This window comes from Micropterus salmoides, unplaced genomic scaffold (assembly GCF_014851395.1).
Source record: "Micropterus salmoides isolate LMB-PRFRI ecotype aquatic unplaced genomic scaffold, ASM1485139v1 Ms_hic_scaffold_6, whole genome shotgun sequence".
Lineage (NCBI taxonomy): Eukaryota > Metazoa > Chordata > Actinopteri > Centrarchiformes > Centrarchidae > Micropterus > Micropterus salmoides.
The window spans coordinates 25,594,120-25,612,684 of NW_024044348.1; the positions used below are offsets into that span (position 1 = coordinate 25,594,120).

An 18,565-nucleotide genomic window follows, 5' to 3' on the forward strand; every position below is an offset into this window, starting at 1 on the left:
TCAAGTGAGAGCTTCTCAATGAAGTTGTCAACTAATTAAATTAGTTAAATGTAATAGGTAATATTGTAATTCAGTTTCACTAGCAGCATGGCTGACTTGGTTCTTCTGCATCTTCTCTGAGCTCTTATACTCTGATGCCAGATCAAAGAGGTTTTTAGAAAGGATGTGCACAAGGATAGGCTAAAGCTGCCCTAGCAACAACCCATTTACCCTCTTTGGCTGAGCTGCCCCTCAAGTTTTATTTTTGCTGTTGTGGCTGCACATCCATAATTGCTAATGTTAGACTAAAATAAATCACCATATCACCCAAACATCAGCCGTCATGTGTGGGTGAGGGTGAGTCATTTGAAGTTGTGGAAATGATTAATAACACATGTTTTAACCAATGGAATTCCCTCACATCACGCAATATAGCCTTATATTATGCTATCAAATAAAGCTGGCTAACATATAGGCAGTCTGATCTAGAGAGAGAAGAGCAGAGAGAGGCAGCTGAGGGGAGTGCAACTTTGCAGACCTGGATTCAGACTACCAGCAGGCCAGCTGATGAAGCATTACGATAGAAATGTCAAGCAAACATTTCCTACATAATTAATTTATGTATGAGAAGTAGGCTTATTTTCTCAGAAGTATTTTTTAAAGTTGGAAAGAGGCTAATAACTTACTAAAAACTAATATTTAAATCAAGGATAAAAACACAGTGTATTATATCTGTACATAGTATTTCATCTTTCACATTATGTTAATGAGAATGCTTCTCTGTAGAGGGGTAACCCCAAAATCTCCAGTTCAAAAAGCATAGGAGAGCGTGGTGATCAAGTAAAATACTACTACTATACATATATGGGATGGTCAGGCCAGAAAATATAGTCATGGAATACTTTTTGACATTTTGTAATTATTCTGTAACCTAGTACATATTTTTACATACAAAAATAGATATAGCCTACTCCAGTCTAATTCCTGGGTTTCACCAAAAAGCATTTAGTCAAGCTACTGTCAACTGGCTACACTAAAGTGTTCAGTTGTCTTGCAGTGAGAGAGAACTGAACTGACCTGAACTGAGTATTTGAATTGAATATGAGGGTAGTTATATAAGATTGTGAGAGAGTTACTATGAAGGGCCATGCCAGTGAAAGTGGGATATAGAATGAAAAATGCTGTGGACAATGGTTTTCTTGTATGTGTGAGTATAAAGTGTCCATATGACAAATGCTTTCTTAAAGCTCTATAAAAATAAAATGGAACTGAATTGAAAAGATGGTAACATTTTGCTAGGCACTGTCTTAATATTTTGTCTCTGGAAATATCATAGACAGAAATGTTCATTATTGGAAATCCAGACATTCATTTATTTTACTATGAGATATGAGTACAATCAAAACCTGGTTTAGGATGAACAGCCCCTAAAAAGGTATGAGCACATCCCTGGTTTTTAGTGAACCTGTGAGAAGTCAGTAAAAAAACAAAACAAAACACCAATACCTGAAATGACTCTGGGCCCAAGACCTTCACCCTTGGTGGACTGAGGCCAGCGGGCCGAGAGGGCCTGGTGGTGATATTCACCCAGGGTCCTACAAGTATTTTAACAATATGTGGTTAAAGACCCTACTGGAAAACAACAAACTGGTACTACAACATGCAACATTCATACATCTTGGTCAGATTGTATTTAATTTCAGTTAAGCCCGTTATTTTGGCCTTACCTGTGGTGTTGCCAGCCTGATTATGGAGCACAAGACGATACTGGTAGTTAGTCCAGGGACTGAGAGCTGATGAAGAGTCCAGAAAGGAAAGAGGTGGAGGTTCTGGTGGGAGATGGCCCACTGTTGAGACTTGTTTGGTCCCAGCAACTCTGCGCTCAATCAGCCACCTTTGAATACCACAAGAGACAATCATATACAAATAAGACTCACACAGGGATTAAAGCGTATGTATGTGATCATCTCTCACCTCTCCAGTGGTCCATTGCTCCACTCTGGTGCTCCCCAGGACAAGAGAACAGAGGTGGGAGTGTCAGAGTAAAGGTGAGGTGCAGGAACCCCTTCAGGGGGAGCTGGGAGGGTACGAAAGATCTGAGACATCTCAGACATTGAACAACCCACACTGGTGCATGCCTCTACCTAGATGTTAGAGGAAAAAAATTTAATTTTAACATCACAATGTGACGTGTTTCTAGCAGTTTTCATCAATTAATATGAACATTTTAATAACATGATTTATTCTGTTGTTATTTCTCAGTCAGTAATCAATATTCTGGCACCTTAAAGTGCAAACAAGAAAAATAAAGGGTGCAGTGACATTTTGGAATGTAGTCTCATCCGTGCCTGGTAACACATGATTATTCAATTGGCAATAAAAAAACTAGTAATTGTATTTATATTCATTATTGGAAACTAATCAGAGGAACAGAGACTAGAAATTGTTTAGTTATAACACTACAACTGTATTCACAATTTTTAAATCGCATGTTTAATCTATAACACTATAGGGTACAGTATTGTGTTCTACCAAGTATTATTCTAATATACCTGAAGGCTGTAGGTCTGGTATGGCAGTAGGTCGAGGAAAGTATAGGTAGTGGTGTTCCCTGGAATAGTGACTGATAGAAAGGATGAACTTGAATCTGAAGCCGCACTAAACAAACCAGAGATGGGGCTTTGGAAGGGGTTTTGTTTAAGAATATGTTCAGTATTAGAGCCAATTGTATTGTATTGTGGGTTTGGCGATAAAAGACTAGGGCTTGGGTTTACACTGGCAGTACTGAGTTCAGTGGGGTGAAATGAGATGGAACCGGGGCCTTGGCTTGAATTGCCTCGAGGAGTGGACTCGATCTGGTTGTCTTCTACAAAACCAGGCCACAAGCTAGAGAAAGGGTTAGGGAGAACATTGGGTCTAGTGCCTTGCATTGTGCTTAAACTGTCATTACTGCCTGTGTTGACAGTAGACATGGAGATGTGGCTTGAGTCTGGGGTGGTAAGACTGGATGTTGATCTGAGGTTATGACCCGAGTTAAGATATGCACTCTCAGTGCTGGGCAAGGGTCTTCGGTTAGGAACCCAACTGGAGTTGAGGGTCATACTGGTGCTAGAGACTGAGCTGGGTTTGAAATCTAAAGAACAGATAGAGCGCGGGCAAAGATATAGAGTATAATTGGTGATAATGCCATTTGGTTGGGAAGGAGGACCCCAGGTCATTGTTACACTTCGGGAATGGAGCCCTGATACAGCTGGTGTGTCCACTGGTCCTGGACCTGGGGGTAAAGAGAAATAAATAAATAAAGAGACAGGGAAAGGGAAAAAAAAGAAAAAAAGCAAAAGATAAATATACTCTTTGCGTGTGCTTACGAGTGAGAGAAAACAGAGTAGGGGGATTTGTTCAAAAGAATTATTTGACAAGTAACATCAAGAATGACATCAGAAGGACAAAGAGTGATTTTGCCATCCCTATCCGAGGGATTAACATGGAAACTCTTTCTCTCTCATTTTCTCCCCCTGAGCAAACCAAGATTGTATTTATGGATTTATGCGGTACTTGTGACTGTTTGAATGTGAGTCTGTGTATCTTTCAGCAGGGAATTTAGAAAGTGATATGTAGGCCAGGCTGGACAGCTGGGAACATTGTAGCTCAACTCCACATTGGCTTTACTATACGCAAGCACAAATACATAACACTCACATGTATGCAAACACACACATATGACCTATAATTGGGACATAATATCTGTAAGTGATATATGTGTATATATATCACTTACAGATATTATGATATAGTACAGATATAGTGTATATGACAAACTGAAAATTGAGAAAAACTTGTACCATTTACTAAACTTCAGGTTAGGAGACCAAATTGAATGAAAATGTATCACAATACATTGTTAGGCAGAGCTACAGCCGGGGTCTCAGTCAGCTAGTAGATTTCTAATTTGGGTCTACTGTGTATTCATGTTCACTGCCATTTTCAATGCCTGGGAGTGCCTTCATTCCTTGTGTCCAGGAGGCTAAATGATCCTCACTAGTATTAGAAGTAGACAGACGGACAGAGATGTACATCAGAAGACCACAGGCACACACACTGTCACATGATTTGCACATGTCCATGCACCGATAAGAACCTGCACAAGACTAGTCAGAGGGATATTTCACTCCACGGTAGCTCATTTGAAGGTAATGCCCCTCCCCCCTCATCCCCCGGCATTTACATCCCACTGTACTGCTCTATAATGGACACACACAGATGCGTGTCCATATACAAAAACACACACTCCTACACACACACACACACACACACACACACACACACACACACACACACACACACACACACACACTCTCTCTTCCTAACACCCACACACACACAGTGATGCAGTATAGCAGTAATGGTGCTGTGTGAAGGGCAAGCAGATCAAGGTGACTGAGCGGACTGAGGGAGCGTGCTGCGTCGCTAAGTGCTACAGCTAACCGCTAACGGCTTTCCCAGATGGCTGTGTGTATGTGTGTGTGAAAGAGAGAGACAGAGAGTGAGAGAGGGTGAAAGAAGATGAGCATTGAAAGTACACGTATCTACATGTGAGAAGTATGCATATGTGTATGTCAGCATGCACGCACATTAGACAGCAGTTGTGTAAGAGTATGTGTGCATTTTGCAGACTATCTACCAACTGGTTGTCTTTCCTTCACACAGACTGAGTTGCAACAAACATTCAGTTTTTGCTCAGGATGCCTCAGTTCTCCTAAGAGTATGTCTCTTAGCATAATGCTTAGCACAATTTAAAGGTTGCCTCATAATTCATATTTATGATGCCCTTTTGTAGTATCTCTCCCATGTTTTAAATAGCCTGAGCCTGCTGGTAAATTTAGCACACACCAAGCACTATTTTTATCAATAAATCATAATTTTCTGGAAAAGAAAATGCACTTATTGCTATTAATCCGTCTGTATTTTGGAAAACAAAGGAAAGCAGGCAAACCCTTTAAAAATGTGTACATTTTTCAGAAAATCTTGGTGTTTGCTGATCGACCCGATGATTTATTAAAGCAACTATGTATTGTTCTCTGAGCTATTTATTTACTGATAAATTAGCCAACATACAAAACTGGCATGGAGCTTGACCATGACTCAGACCACTAACAGTACATAAAGTTGGGCGACAAGTCGCCCCCTGGTGGCTAGCTGCAGTTGGGCTCATAAAACCCGCCCCTCCATGTTAGCGGATGGGACAGGGGCCAAACTAAATAAAATCTAAGTACACATAATTCTTTCCCCCTAAATATGGTTTCTGTCATTTCGAGGAGTTCTTACCATGCTGATGTTTGTTCAAGTGTTAATTTTTCTGATAAGGTTGGTTATAAATAGTTATTTGATGCTATAATAAGGGGATTTACATCATCAACAACCCCAATCACTACTGCGCAGACTGTTGCTACAAATGACGTCACCAGTGCATGATGGCAGCGCCATTGGCTTTATTTTTGTACAGTGGGAGGAAGTGGAGACGCATCGTCCATCTTTATTTACAGTCTATGAGTCAGATACAGAGACAGCCACATCACAAGTAAAGACACAAAGATACATTAAGATGGCAGCCAGTCAGTGTCTCACACATACGCACACACTTCTATCTCCCACACAAATAAATAACAGCATAAAAGTGGTCATGTAAGGCTTGGCTGATTTCCCACCAACAAACCATCTTTTCTTCTATCTACATATCCCCTTCTGTCTGTCACCTCTTCCCTTTTCCTCTCTCTGACCCCTAGCTTCCCTCTCCCCCACCAACTCTCTCTCATTTTCTTCTGTCTCTCTCCGTTACTCATGCTTTGTGTCGCAGTCTCTCTCCCTTCTTGGCTCCCTCTCTCTCCGGTCTCCCTGCTAAATAAACAATGCAGAGAGTTGACCTTTTGGGTTAACAGGTTTTTATGCTAGCTCTACTCAGCACTCACACTGATTCAATTATCACCAAAGGTCCACTGAACCCCACGAATAACTAAAGAGCCCGTCTCCCTGCATACCCCAGCATATATGCTGGCCTGTCTGCGTGCCTCACTACGTTCTCGTTCATCTTTGCAGAGGGTTGGGGTGTCTCTCTACTTGGTTGTCTAATTAGACATTCTGCATTCTCCGGTCTATTTGATTTTTCTTGTCTGCCTTACTATATTTCCTTCTGTCTGTCTGAATGAAATGTTTGTCTGTAGTGTAACAATAGTCATGAAAAACACACACAGGCAAGAGATGCACAGAGGACAATTGACAGATCAGGGACAGAAACTCCCCAATTGTGAATAACTTTCCCACAAAACACAATCCAGTCACCTTGATCCAGCCCGTTATCCACCCAAAATAACTCCCGTTGTCAACCCTTATTCCTCCCCACCTTCACTCTCTCCTCCCCTCCTCCCTCTAAGTGTTGAGTGTTATTTAGGCTTTACTGGCGCGTGTAAAATTCTGCAATTTGAAGGGCTGTTAAGTTTTTCAATTGAAATTTTCATTTAAGATGCAGGTGATGCTTTTTCCCTTTTTTTATTTTACTGACGCTTTACAGCTCTCTGGATAGGACAGAACGAGTGTTGAGGGAATGCGTAGCAACCCTCCTCTCTCTGGTTTCCTGACTCCTTATCTCTCTTTCCCTCCTTCTCTCCTTGCTGTTCAACTCTTCCTTTTTCCTTGTCTCCCACACACTCCTACCTTTTCTGTCCCCACTACCTCTCCGACCTCTTCATTCCTCATGCCTTTTCCTCTTTCTTTCCCCTCTCCCTTCATCCCTCCCTCCACACCTCCCACCCTTACTCCTCCTCTCCCCAGTAAAACACAGTAGCAGAAGGCTAAAACAGGAGTGCGGGGCCGCCAAGCCTTAAATCACATTTATAAGGATTTGGTTAGCATAGTAATAACACAATCAGCTGACAAGGGCTGGGAGAGGAGGAGGGAGGTGTGTGTGTGTGTGTGTGTGTGTGTGTGTGTGTGTGTGTGTCTGTGTACATGTGCACTTGTGAGTGTACACATGTTATGTAGCTTCTTGTGCATATTTGTGTATATGTATGTGCAGATAAGGGCCAGTATAGATTTAAGTGTGCACATCTGTGTGTATCTATGTGAAGAGAAAAGGAAGGGCATTATTTTTAGCCTTGTGCAGGGTCCTGTGCATGCACATGTGTGTATGTGGGTAACTTGGCTTTTGAAGGTGAGTCGAGGCTCCAAGGAGTCATAATGAGGACAAACGCTGAGCTTTACTGTAATCAAGATGCTTATGACATGGTGTCAAAACGTGACAAGCAATACGGTGAGAATTTACATTGCATTTCATATCTTTACTTATTCCACAGATTATTTAATGCCATTGTTGCTTAAGGAGACACTGGAGAGGCAGTGAGAAAGAGGATGATGCTGAACCAAGGTCATGCGCTTGATTTTATATCCATAATATTGTCGGTATATAAGATGTACATTAGTCCTTAAGTAACTAAGACCATCACGATACCTGAAATGTCAGTCTTTGAACATTTTCATTCTTTTCAGATGCTGATTATTTGGAGTGATTTACTTAATTCCTGGCAACCTTCTGATGGATCCATGTACTACAGAAAGAGACCAAAAAAGTTGCAAGGTAATATATGGCTTCTAAAATATAATGTAGAAATGTGTCAAAATTACTAAAATCAATGGGAACTGACTAAAAATATCATAAAAGCTACAATTCAGCATGTGCCTGCTGAGGAATCACAGTTCTGACAGTATATTTAAAAGAAAAGCAACGTGTAAATACATGTTCAGGTAATGAGTACATAAAACTATACATGAAAAATGTATCTCTTCATGTGCAAAATAACAATGGGATTGTGCTCTAACTACTTCAACATTTCCTTGGGACAGCTAACTGAACAGAATACTGTGAAATATGGTAGAATATTATTTTATTAATGCAGTTACTCATTCATTAAATAACATGAATTCTTTGTGTTCTGTCTTTACCTCTAACCTAATTTCTGTCACATTTTTCTCCTTCACACTCTCTGCTTTCAGTTCAATTTGGTAAAACAGTATTCTCTCTCACACACACACACACACACACACACACACACACACACACACACACACTTACTAAGACTGCTTGGCTAAGATCATTTTGTCAAAACGGTGCTTTATTCATACTCTCTATAAGACTCCATAACACACATCTCCTCACACTAACACACACACACACACGGACAGACACATACTCTCTTAGATCACTTAGCTAGTGTGAACATGGGAGTAGACAGAGGAAAGGGAGCTGTCCAACAGGGCTAGAGTTTATGTTCACAGGAGCCGTCTGTCTGTTCTGCAGCGGCAGGAATTCATAGGGACCAAATTACATTAAAAAGATGGATATAAAACTTTAATGGAATGATAAAAAGGGAAGGAGGACGCGTGGGTCTCTCGTTCTCTGTTCTGTCATTAGTCCTCTCTTTTCTTTTCTTCCTCTTTTTTTCTCAATTCCTCATTTTACCTTTTTGCTCTCAATTTTTCTTTCCTCACTTTTTCTCTCCATTTTCTTCATCTTCTTTTTCTCTCTCTCTCCCTCTCTCTCTCTCCCCTTCTCTCTTTCGTAAACACTTAAGGGCTAGTCTGTAATATAGAAGGAGTGAAAGCCACTCTGTGCTTAAACACGAAAAGACACAAAGAAAGACAGAGAAAAGGTGAGGAGGGAAAATGTATGACAAAAGGATGAAAGACAATGAAAAAGGTCAAAGAAAGAGAGAGGGAGAAATAAAAAGAAGAAGAACGACGGGATAAAAGTGATGAGGAGAATACATCCATCCATCCATCGTCAACCGCTTAACCTGCGTACAGCGTTGCGGACGGCTGGAGCCAATCCCAGCTGCCATCGGGTGAAAGGCGGGGTACACCCTGGACAGGTCGCCAATGAGGAGAATATAGTACATTCTCAAATCCATATTGTTAATGAAGGTCCATGTCAACATACAGTATAGCATATATAGTTCAGTAACAAAGTGGAAACCATGCAAGGTTACAGCCCACACCTACAAACTCAGATCAGGTTTGGGGAATCTCTTCCAAAAGGGGTATAACCCAAAGGATTGCACTATAGAAAACAAGCATGTATATTAAGATCTACTGTGAATGCCACTTGAGCATGTGTATGAATGCTTGTGTAAGTTTGTGCGCATGTGTGCTCAGTTCTTTTTGCCAAGTTAAGATTTTCTGTGCCTTTGTTTGTATGAATACTGTATGTATGCAATCCACTGAACTAAGAACAAAATTACTAAATATTGGCCTTACGACACATGATACTGATTGAAATATAAAAGTGCCTGCTAAGGTTGTCCTTTTCTGAAGTGTATGGGAAAGGAGATTAGGAGGGGAATGGAGCCTTTCCTGTCACTGCTAAGACGTTGAGAGGATGGGTTTATGGTGATAAATTACACATCAATGTTAGAAAAATCCAATCTGGCCGCACTTAGTTTTTTCCCATCATAGGTTTAAATCCCTTCTCATTAAAAGCTTCCATACCTATCATGTATTCCATTATTATGTTAAAATCATTTTCCATGCATTTTACTGTGTAATGATTGGACATGCTCACATTTAAACAATAGTATGAACTGTGTGTCCATGCAAGGATGTAAGATTCAATTGTAAGTGACACTTACTGTTATTTGTGAGTAATTTATTGAGATAATTATGACACAAGAAGCTGTGATATAATGTAGGGCAGAAAGGAAAACAGACTCCACTCCACATGTACTCTGTTCAAATAAATAAATTAATGAATGAAACAAAAAGACAATCACACAATCGATAATTATTTAATATATGAGCTCATAACTTGTGAATCAACTGGTTATGTAGCAGATTAAGTAGCACCCAATGTTTTGCATTGTTTAGCACAATAAATGTTGCTTTTAGACTATATATTCTTGATTTATGATGACAGATTTGCTATTGTGTCTTCTAGTCAAACAGAGTTGGAAGTGGGTTATATAAGAAAGAGGGAAAGGAATTGTTTGTACACATTCTTTGATGCTCTGACAGTTTATGTATAGGTGTAGTCTGTGTGTATGTGCTTCTGGGAATGAGTTTGTCTGCATGTGTGATTGATACGGAGGACAAGCAGGTATGTGTGTATGACACATGTTCTCAGTGTGTGTGTGTGTGTGTGTGTGTGTGAGGGGGCCTGAGAGAGATGGAGAGAGGGGAGAGAGAGGGATGGAGGTTTGAATGATGGGGCACAGTGTGACCGAATGGACACATCTATTATAGTCCACTCACACATACACACACAAAACACAGAGAAAGAGGTTGGTAGATGTACACAGTTTTTCACTCTCACATGAAAACACACAAATATTGTCCACCTTTGTAATTGTTGAGTACATGGAAAAAATCATGACAAAAGCTCACTCTGTTTGAGTGTGTATGTGTGTGTTTTTGCTGGAGGAAATTCAATTCTGAACAGCAATGAGAAAAGCATAGAGCCATAATTTAATGCATCCTAAATGTCTGCAATTGTGTGTGTCTGAACGTGTGTGTGTGTGTGTGTGTTTGTGTGCATCAATGTGCATAACTGCACTTGTGTTCATATGAACGTGTATGTATACGTACACTACACATTCAGGTGTACATACAATTGTGTGTGTGTGTACATGCGCATGTATTCAATGTATGCAAATCTCAGCTGCTTAATGATAATGTATGTGATAATAGCGTGGTACTAATTAATTTATAACTTTGCACTGAGGAGGCTGTTCCAGTGGCTAATATGATTCTATTACAGCAATTAGCCCACAATGACACTGGCTAGGTCACTCACTTACACACACACACACACACACACACACACACACACACACACGGACACACACCTTAAAGTATGCAAATCTCATTGTGTTTCACCCTAACTTGCTTGCATCCATGTTTCCACCACCTTCATCATTTTAATATGTTCTTTCGCTGTCTTTCTCCCTAATTGTCTTGATCATATTGACTGCCTCCACTAACACTAGGAAATGATAAAATATAACCTTAGAGACTTTAAGAGAATTAAAAAAACTGGGCAGAGGCTCTGTTTTTAACACCACGGGCCATATGTTTAATGTGCGAGGCTATTGTTTAGATCATCACCTAAAATTGAGAGATCTGTCACTCCTTGAGTTTAACTTTGACTCAGCAGCACTGACGGCCAACTGACGGCAGAAGCCAACTAACAACCAGCTGTTGCCAGCCACCTGCCAGCCAGTCACTTGCAAAACTCAGCTTGACTGCTGACACAAGCACCCAGGCAGAACAATTCAGTATGAAGACAACAATGCCAACGACCACTGCCAACAGGTAGCTTATTGAACATCAGGACCAGTGTTGGGCAAGTTACTCAGAAATTGTAATATATTACTAGTTACTTATTACTCCTTAAAAAAGTAACATTATTACTTCCTTTTCCTTACTTTCCTACAGAATGACAGCGATGACAGTGGGGGAGGGTATTCCAATGTTGGACAGGTCTGTGCAGCAGTGTTCACGAGAGAGAGGGAGGGAGAAAGAGAAAGAGGGAGCGAGCCAGGAGGTGCTGCACAATATATGCTCCTCAATACAGCTCCTTAATCAAAAATGATTTTAAATGCACCTAGTAAAAATTTGGAAAATCAATATGTTGCGGTCCGCGTAGATAATTATCCAAATTATAGGCTAATAATGGGAAACACTGCTTTCCCTACCACCCCCCTTCACCCCCAAACAAAGCCTCTCTCACGACTTTTTAACTAACATCATATCCATAACAGCACCAAGAAGTGTGGTTTTTACAAAGCATATAGCCTAGGCCTAACGTTTCTTAAAGCCACCGGCTGAAATAAAAAAATAAAGCAAGTAAATCCCGACTTTTAAACAGCTGTTTTTCTGCACATGTAGCCTATTTATAAGAGCAGTATTCAGTAGTTACAAAACGCCACTCTCTCTCGAAGAGTTGCTGTGCTGCTTCAGCAGATGCTTCAATAAATCACATGTAGAAATGTTCACGGTTGAAAGCTTTTTGCTGGTCGCACAGAGTTTACAATAGACGACAATGTTCTTTGCATCTTAGACTGTGACACAATAATGGCAGTAGCTACTTACAGCTGTGGACTGAAAGCCTCTGTCCCTCGTTCTACATTCTTCCTTTAGTTTTGGCTCTAAGCGTTGTCTCTTTTGCTGTTTTTGCATTGTCTGTGTCTCTGAGTAAATGCATGCATCTGTGAGAAACAAGGATGTCAAATTTTAATGTGTGCACTTGTATTTATGAGTGTGTCTACTTACTGTCCTCTGTGGTCCGCAGGGTAGCCCAGGGCCCAGCTGTCTGCCCATGTGTGTGGGAAACCACCACTCTAAACGCATACTGCGTATACGGCGACAGGCCCTCAACATGATAGGACAAGGTGCCTGTTGTGTTTTCCATAAGCCTAGTAGTTGATGGACACAAACATAAATACATTTACTGACACACAATATGGATCTGGTCAAAATGTGCTGTGCTGTAATCAAACAGGTCGTCAAAGATGGACAGTGAATTATTAATTTCACAAAAGGTGACACAGTGTACTGTACTGTGAAGAATACTCCATAAGCTGTCCTTTTTTTTCTGTCAACGCATTGCATTGCGTTTTGAAATGTGAATCCACGTTGTTTCGGTGTAGTTTTGTAAAAATAAAAAAAATTTAAAAAATCCCAAGCAAGTATTTTAGGATAAAATTCTTTATAAGAAAACAAATTTTTCACCGCTAATCACTATTTAGCAAAAACATTTGCAATTGCTTTGGATGCCATTTGTCCACGCCACAATGATTCTTGTTATGGTGTACTTATTATTATTGGTGTACGTAGCAACTCCTTCATTTCTACCTCAGCTGAAACGTTTTCTCTTTTAACTTTATCCGCCATCTTTTGTCCGGCATCTCTTCAATGCCTGACCATGGAGATTCAGCACTGGATAGCTCCCCAGAATAGGTTTTCTGCAATAACAGTTCCTGTAGTCGGCTGATGTGGTACATAGTGATTCCCACAGTTAGAATGACACTTGCTAGCCAGACGTTTTAACTGTATGGTTTCAAAATTTAAACATAGAACAGATCTGTACTTTTGCTGTTAACAAAATTTTTTGGTTAGTTTTTGTTAACAGCAAACAAACACTTAAAGTGTTTGTGCAGAGACCATTCCAGGATTAATTGGGTAGGAATCCTGATAAGAGGTAAAAGACGAGGAAAGAAGAGGAAATGAATATGACACACATCTGAACAACCACAAAGCAGTTATCTAGTGTTTTGTAGGAAAGGGTGACAGAACCATTTTGTACTGAACATTTTGGGAATTGAGCGTGGTCAGTCTATATTTCAGTTATTTCTGGAAATGTTAAAGTCAAATGTGTCTTGACATAATACATCTCTTATAAGACAGTAGATGTTATTTCAATATTTTATTTCAAACAACATGTTGTAACAGTTTTATTTATTCTGATGTGTTCTTTCTAAATTACTGTAGTGTAATGTTATAAGTGTCAAGAGACAAGTTTCCTAAGGTGACTAAACAGTAACAATCTTGTCAATATGTACAATATTTCCATATTCCTTTACACCATATTCCCATGTCACACCTGATCCCATATCATATAATCATACAAAGGAATCTAGGACAAAGTAAAAGAATATTGTCATAAATGAGGGACCGTTGACCATTTAGCATCAGATGGATAGAGGGATGAATGAATGAATAAATCAGGGAACAATGAGATTTCCATAGCAGAGGAGGAGGAGGGCATGGCTGTCTGATATATAATACATGTAGCTAGTCATTTATTTATTACCACAGAATGAGAGCCTCCTCTTCTTGGATTAAATTGCAATTTGTTGTCAGGAAGCATGTAATGAATACATATCAGATGCACACCCTCTCTCTCTGTTTTTATTCTTTCGCATTTTCTCTACCTCTCTCTCCCTCTGCCCTGCTCTTTGATTTTTTTGTCTTTATAACTCTACCCCCGTCTCTCCAGCTCATTTCCTCTCTGTTTTTCTGATGGTCTGTCATATTGATGTGACATATTCAGCTGTGCTGTATAATGTGCCCCTTTGTATGTACATGTGTATGCATGTGTGTGGTTGTGTACACATTTTGTAGGTGCATACACACACACACACAAACACACACATATATATACATACAGGTGCTGGTCATATAATTAGAATATCATCAAAAAGTTGATTTATTTCAGTAATTCCATTCAAAAAGTGAAACTTGGATATTATATTCATTCATTACACACTCAATGTGTTCAATTTCAAATTTCATTTAATTGTGATGATTAAAACTGACAACTAATGAAAATCCCAAATTCAGTATCTCTGAAAATAAGAATATTACTTAAGACCAATACAAAAAAAGGATTTTTAGAAATGTTGGCCAACTGAAAAGTATGAACATGAAAAGTATGAGCATGTACAGCACTCAATACTCAAGGCTCCTTTTGCCTGAATTACTGCAGCAATGCGGTGTGGCATGGAGTCGATCAGTCTATGGCACTGCTCAGGTGTTATGAGAGCCCAGGTTGCTCTGATAGTGGCCTTCAGCTCTTCTGCATTGTTGGGTCTGGCATATCGCATCTTCCTCTTCAAAATACCCCATAGGTTTTCTATAGGGTTAAGGTCAGGCGAGTTTGCTGGCCAATTAAGAACAGGGATACCATGGTCCTTAAACCAGCTACTGGTAGCTTTGGCACTGTGTGCAGGTGCCAAGTCCTGTTGGAAAATGAAATCTGCATCTCCATAAATTTGGTCAGCAGCAGGAAGCATGAAGTACTCTAAAACTTCTGGATTCTGTGCCTCTCCTCTCTTCCTCCAGACTCTGGGACCTTGATTTCCAAAGGAAATGCAAAATTTACTTTCATCAGAGAACATAACTTTGGACCACTCAGCAGCAGTCCAGTCCTTTTTGTCTTTAACCCAGGCGAGACGCTTCTGACGCTGTGTCTTCTTCAAGAGTGGCTTGACACAAGGAATGCGACAGCTGAAACCCAGGTCTTGCATACGTCTGTGCGTGGTGGTTCTTGAAGCACTGACTCCAGCTGCAGTCCACTCTTTGTGAATCTCCCCCACATATTTGAATGGGTTTTGTTTCACAATCCTCTCCAGGGTGTGGTTATCCCTATTGCTTCTACACTTTTTTCTACCACATCTTTTCCTTCCCTTCGCCTCTCTATTAATGTGCTTGGACACAGAGCTCTGTGAACAGCCAGCCTCTTTAGCAATGACCTTTTGTGTCTTGCCCTCCTTGTGCAAGGTGTCAATGGTCGTCTTTTGGACAGCTGTCAAGTCAGCAGTCTTCCCCATGATTGTGTAGCCTACAGAACTAGACTGAGAGACCATTTAAAGGCCTTTGCAGGTGTTTTGAGTTAATTAGCTGATTAGAGTGTGGCACCAGGTGTCTTCAATATAGAACCTTTTCACAATATTCAAATTTTCTGAGATACTGATTTTGGGGTTTTCATTAGTTGTCAGTTATAATCATCAAAATTAAAAGGTATTGAAATATATCAGTCTGTGTGGAATGAATGTATACATTATACAAGTTTAACTTTTTGATGATATTCTAATTATATGACCAGCACCTGTATATACATATATATATATGTATATATATACATATGTGTGTGTGTGTGTGCGATATGTATGAGTGGTGTGTGTTTCTGTCAGTCTCTTAATGCTGTTTATTATCACATGTCTCTGTCTCAGACCACTTGCATGTGTTGTGGACAATTGGGTGCTAACTTGTTCACTTTTTTAGCTACTGTGTCTGTGCTTTCTCTCACTTTATCACAGGCATCTGTACAGATGTCCTCATTAGCAGGGTGTAATGGAGTCGGCCTGGTGCATTGGAGTGGGCCGGGGCGGACCAGGATACATTCAGACTGGAACTAGTTGCATGGGCCAACCTCGGAGGTGACAACCCATCTGGGGCTATGAAGGGAGAGAGATGATGATTAGAGAAAGACGGAAGGAAGGAACAGGTGATGAAGGATGGATGGAGGGAATGAAGACAGGAGTTAAACAAACAAGACAGCAAAAAATTGGAAAAGGATGTAACTTGTGTAACTTGTGTAAAGGATGTAACATTATTAAGCTCATCAATCAAAGAATGACACCTGCCCTCCATCTAGGAATGGCTCTGTTCAGAGTGGAGTATAAAAGAGATGATTGAGTAAAGAGGAGACAGGAGCGAAGAGAGAAGGTGAGAACAATAGAGGGGAAAAACACAACAGCAAAAGATAAAATATCCCTTGTAAAGGAGGGTGAGAGTGCCACAAAGAGGCACCAGATTTACTGATACACAACCACTACAATGTCCCTCTATCTCTTTCACACCACACAAACACACAAACATGCACAGCGTTATGATCCCGCTCTCTCAATAGTGCTTTTCCAGCTGAACATGATAGCATAGTGCTAGTGTTAGAAAATCAGTAAAAACATCTTGATTCAGTATGATAGCTGTGCTCTTAACAGAAGCAGAGAAAGTGTGAGGAAAGCCAGAATATGATAGAGATAAGGACAACAAACAGAAGGAGAAAATCAGAGTGACTGTAGTGTTGACTATGCGAAATAAGAGTAGGCCCTCTGATGTATAAAGTGACCCTTCAATCAAACACACTGCTCTCATCCCACTACAACAACTCTGATTGCTGAAGACATCTTATCCCAAAGATGGCTGTAACAAACACACGCATGCGCTCAAACACAAACACACACACACATCATGTGAAAAAAGCCTCAAAATGCTCTTTCAATACTGGTTCAGAATAACATTAGTGGTGGTTCACCAACATTAATCATCACTCTAATTCACATTCATTACATACACAGCAACAGACACACAAAGACCCATCTAAAACATATCTGTGTGTGTGTGAGCGTGTGTATTTTTCTTAAAGGCCCACCTCTGAATCTGCTTGCAGTTTTGTCACTACCCTTATGTCCAATGTGTCAATCTGTGTCCGAGTCACTATGCAACTAGCAGATCTGAGGTTGTAGTGATTTTTTTCATTTAGTTTAGTTTAGTGTGTTTTTTTAAAAATATGTTAATCTAAAAAAGGATTTAATCAATTATTCAATAAGATCAATAAGATATTCAATAAATCCATAATTGAATGTTAATTGATAAAATATTTTAAATGTCCATCCCTACTTTCTACTTTCTAATAAAGATTTGTGATATAAGATATGTGTGTAGTTCTTGAAACATGCAATGATTTTTGCTTCTCTGACACACACACATACAGCCACGCACACACAAAACACATACATCACAAAGACACACACTGTTGGTGAGCCTGTGTCTCTTTCATGGTGTGTTAGCAGGTACAATATCAGAGGTGTCACTAATCGTTTTAAACTATGCACTTTTATGTTCACTTCTCTCTCTCTGCTCTCCTCCTCCTCTGCTCTTCTGTCTCTTGCTCCACTATCTTCTCTCTGTTCTTTCATAGAACAAGGACGCATCAAGACAGTTTGCCTTAAAGAAGTCTAAAGAGATGCCAGAGGCACAGAGGTAGAAAGAGAGATAGAAAGAGAGGAAACGTCTGGTATTTAAAATTTATACTTTCTTATGCCTTTGTTTTGAACTTGAACAGTAGAACTTTCCGAAGTCTATCTTTTGTTGTTCTCTGAGAAATGGATGTGGTATGTGTGCATGTGTATTCAACACTTTTGTCAACATTAGCTGAAGTGGTAAAATGTATGTCTATAAATTTGTGTGTTGCTGCCTGGTTACCATTATCTCCAGACTGCTCTGATCAGATTTGACATTTATCAGTATTCACAATCAGCCTAACTTCTGCAGAAATGCAAACACACACACACACACGCACACACACAGACACACACAGACACACACAGACACACAGACACACACACACACACACACACACACACACACACACACACACACACACACACACACTGTGTAAATCAGAAATGTGTTGAGACCATTAAGTAAAGTCAACAACATGTGTGTGTCTGTGTTTATCACAGCTGTTTTATTTTCTTTTGTAGCTATAAAAATGAACCTTTCCAGTTCACAAGAATAGCAATTAAAATCAGAGTAATAAGATTAAAATGGTACAATGGTTCATGCCTTGAGTTAGAACAAAACCTACAATTATAGCCACATAAAGAGGTCATATTATGCTTTTCCCCTCTCCTTTATTGAGTTATATAACTTTTTTTGTGCATGTAATAGGTTTGCAAAGTGAAAAAGTCCACCCCAAAGGGAGTTCCCATCTCCCACAGAAAAAACTGCTCCTGAACTGCCTGAAAACAGCTCGTTTGTAGTCCAGCATTTTCTCCTGCTTTCTTGTGACGTCACAAGAAAACGTGCATCATAATGCTCGGCTACCGACATGCCCTCAAAAACACTGGTGGAAAAGCACACAGTGACGAGACGTCCGCCTGCTGCCTCTCCTCTCCCTTCCAAACATTAGTTATCGTCTAGGCAGTCAACGGACATAAAGTTGTTATTGTGATGTAGAGAGAGAGCTCATTTAAAAAAA

At 40.0% G+C, this 18,565-nt stretch overlaps 1 protein-coding gene across 1 annotated transcript in view; it reads right to left on the reverse strand.

Annotated features, from left to right (window-relative positions):
* ush2a (Usher syndrome 2A (autosomal recessive, mild)) overlaps positions 1 to 18,565 on the reverse strand; it is a 239,018-nt gene that overhangs the window by 83,963 nt on the left and 136,490 nt on the right. The window contains 6 exon segments of the mRNA XM_038701698.1: positions 1,486 to 1,574; positions 1,707 to 1,873; positions 1,954 to 2,123; positions 2,532 to 3,253; positions 12,292 to 12,434; positions 15,830 to 15,977. Of these exon segments, the coding sequence (XP_038557626.1) occupies positions 1,486 to 1,574; positions 1,707 to 1,873; positions 1,954 to 2,123; positions 2,532 to 3,253; positions 12,292 to 12,434; positions 15,830 to 15,977 (1,439 nt within the window).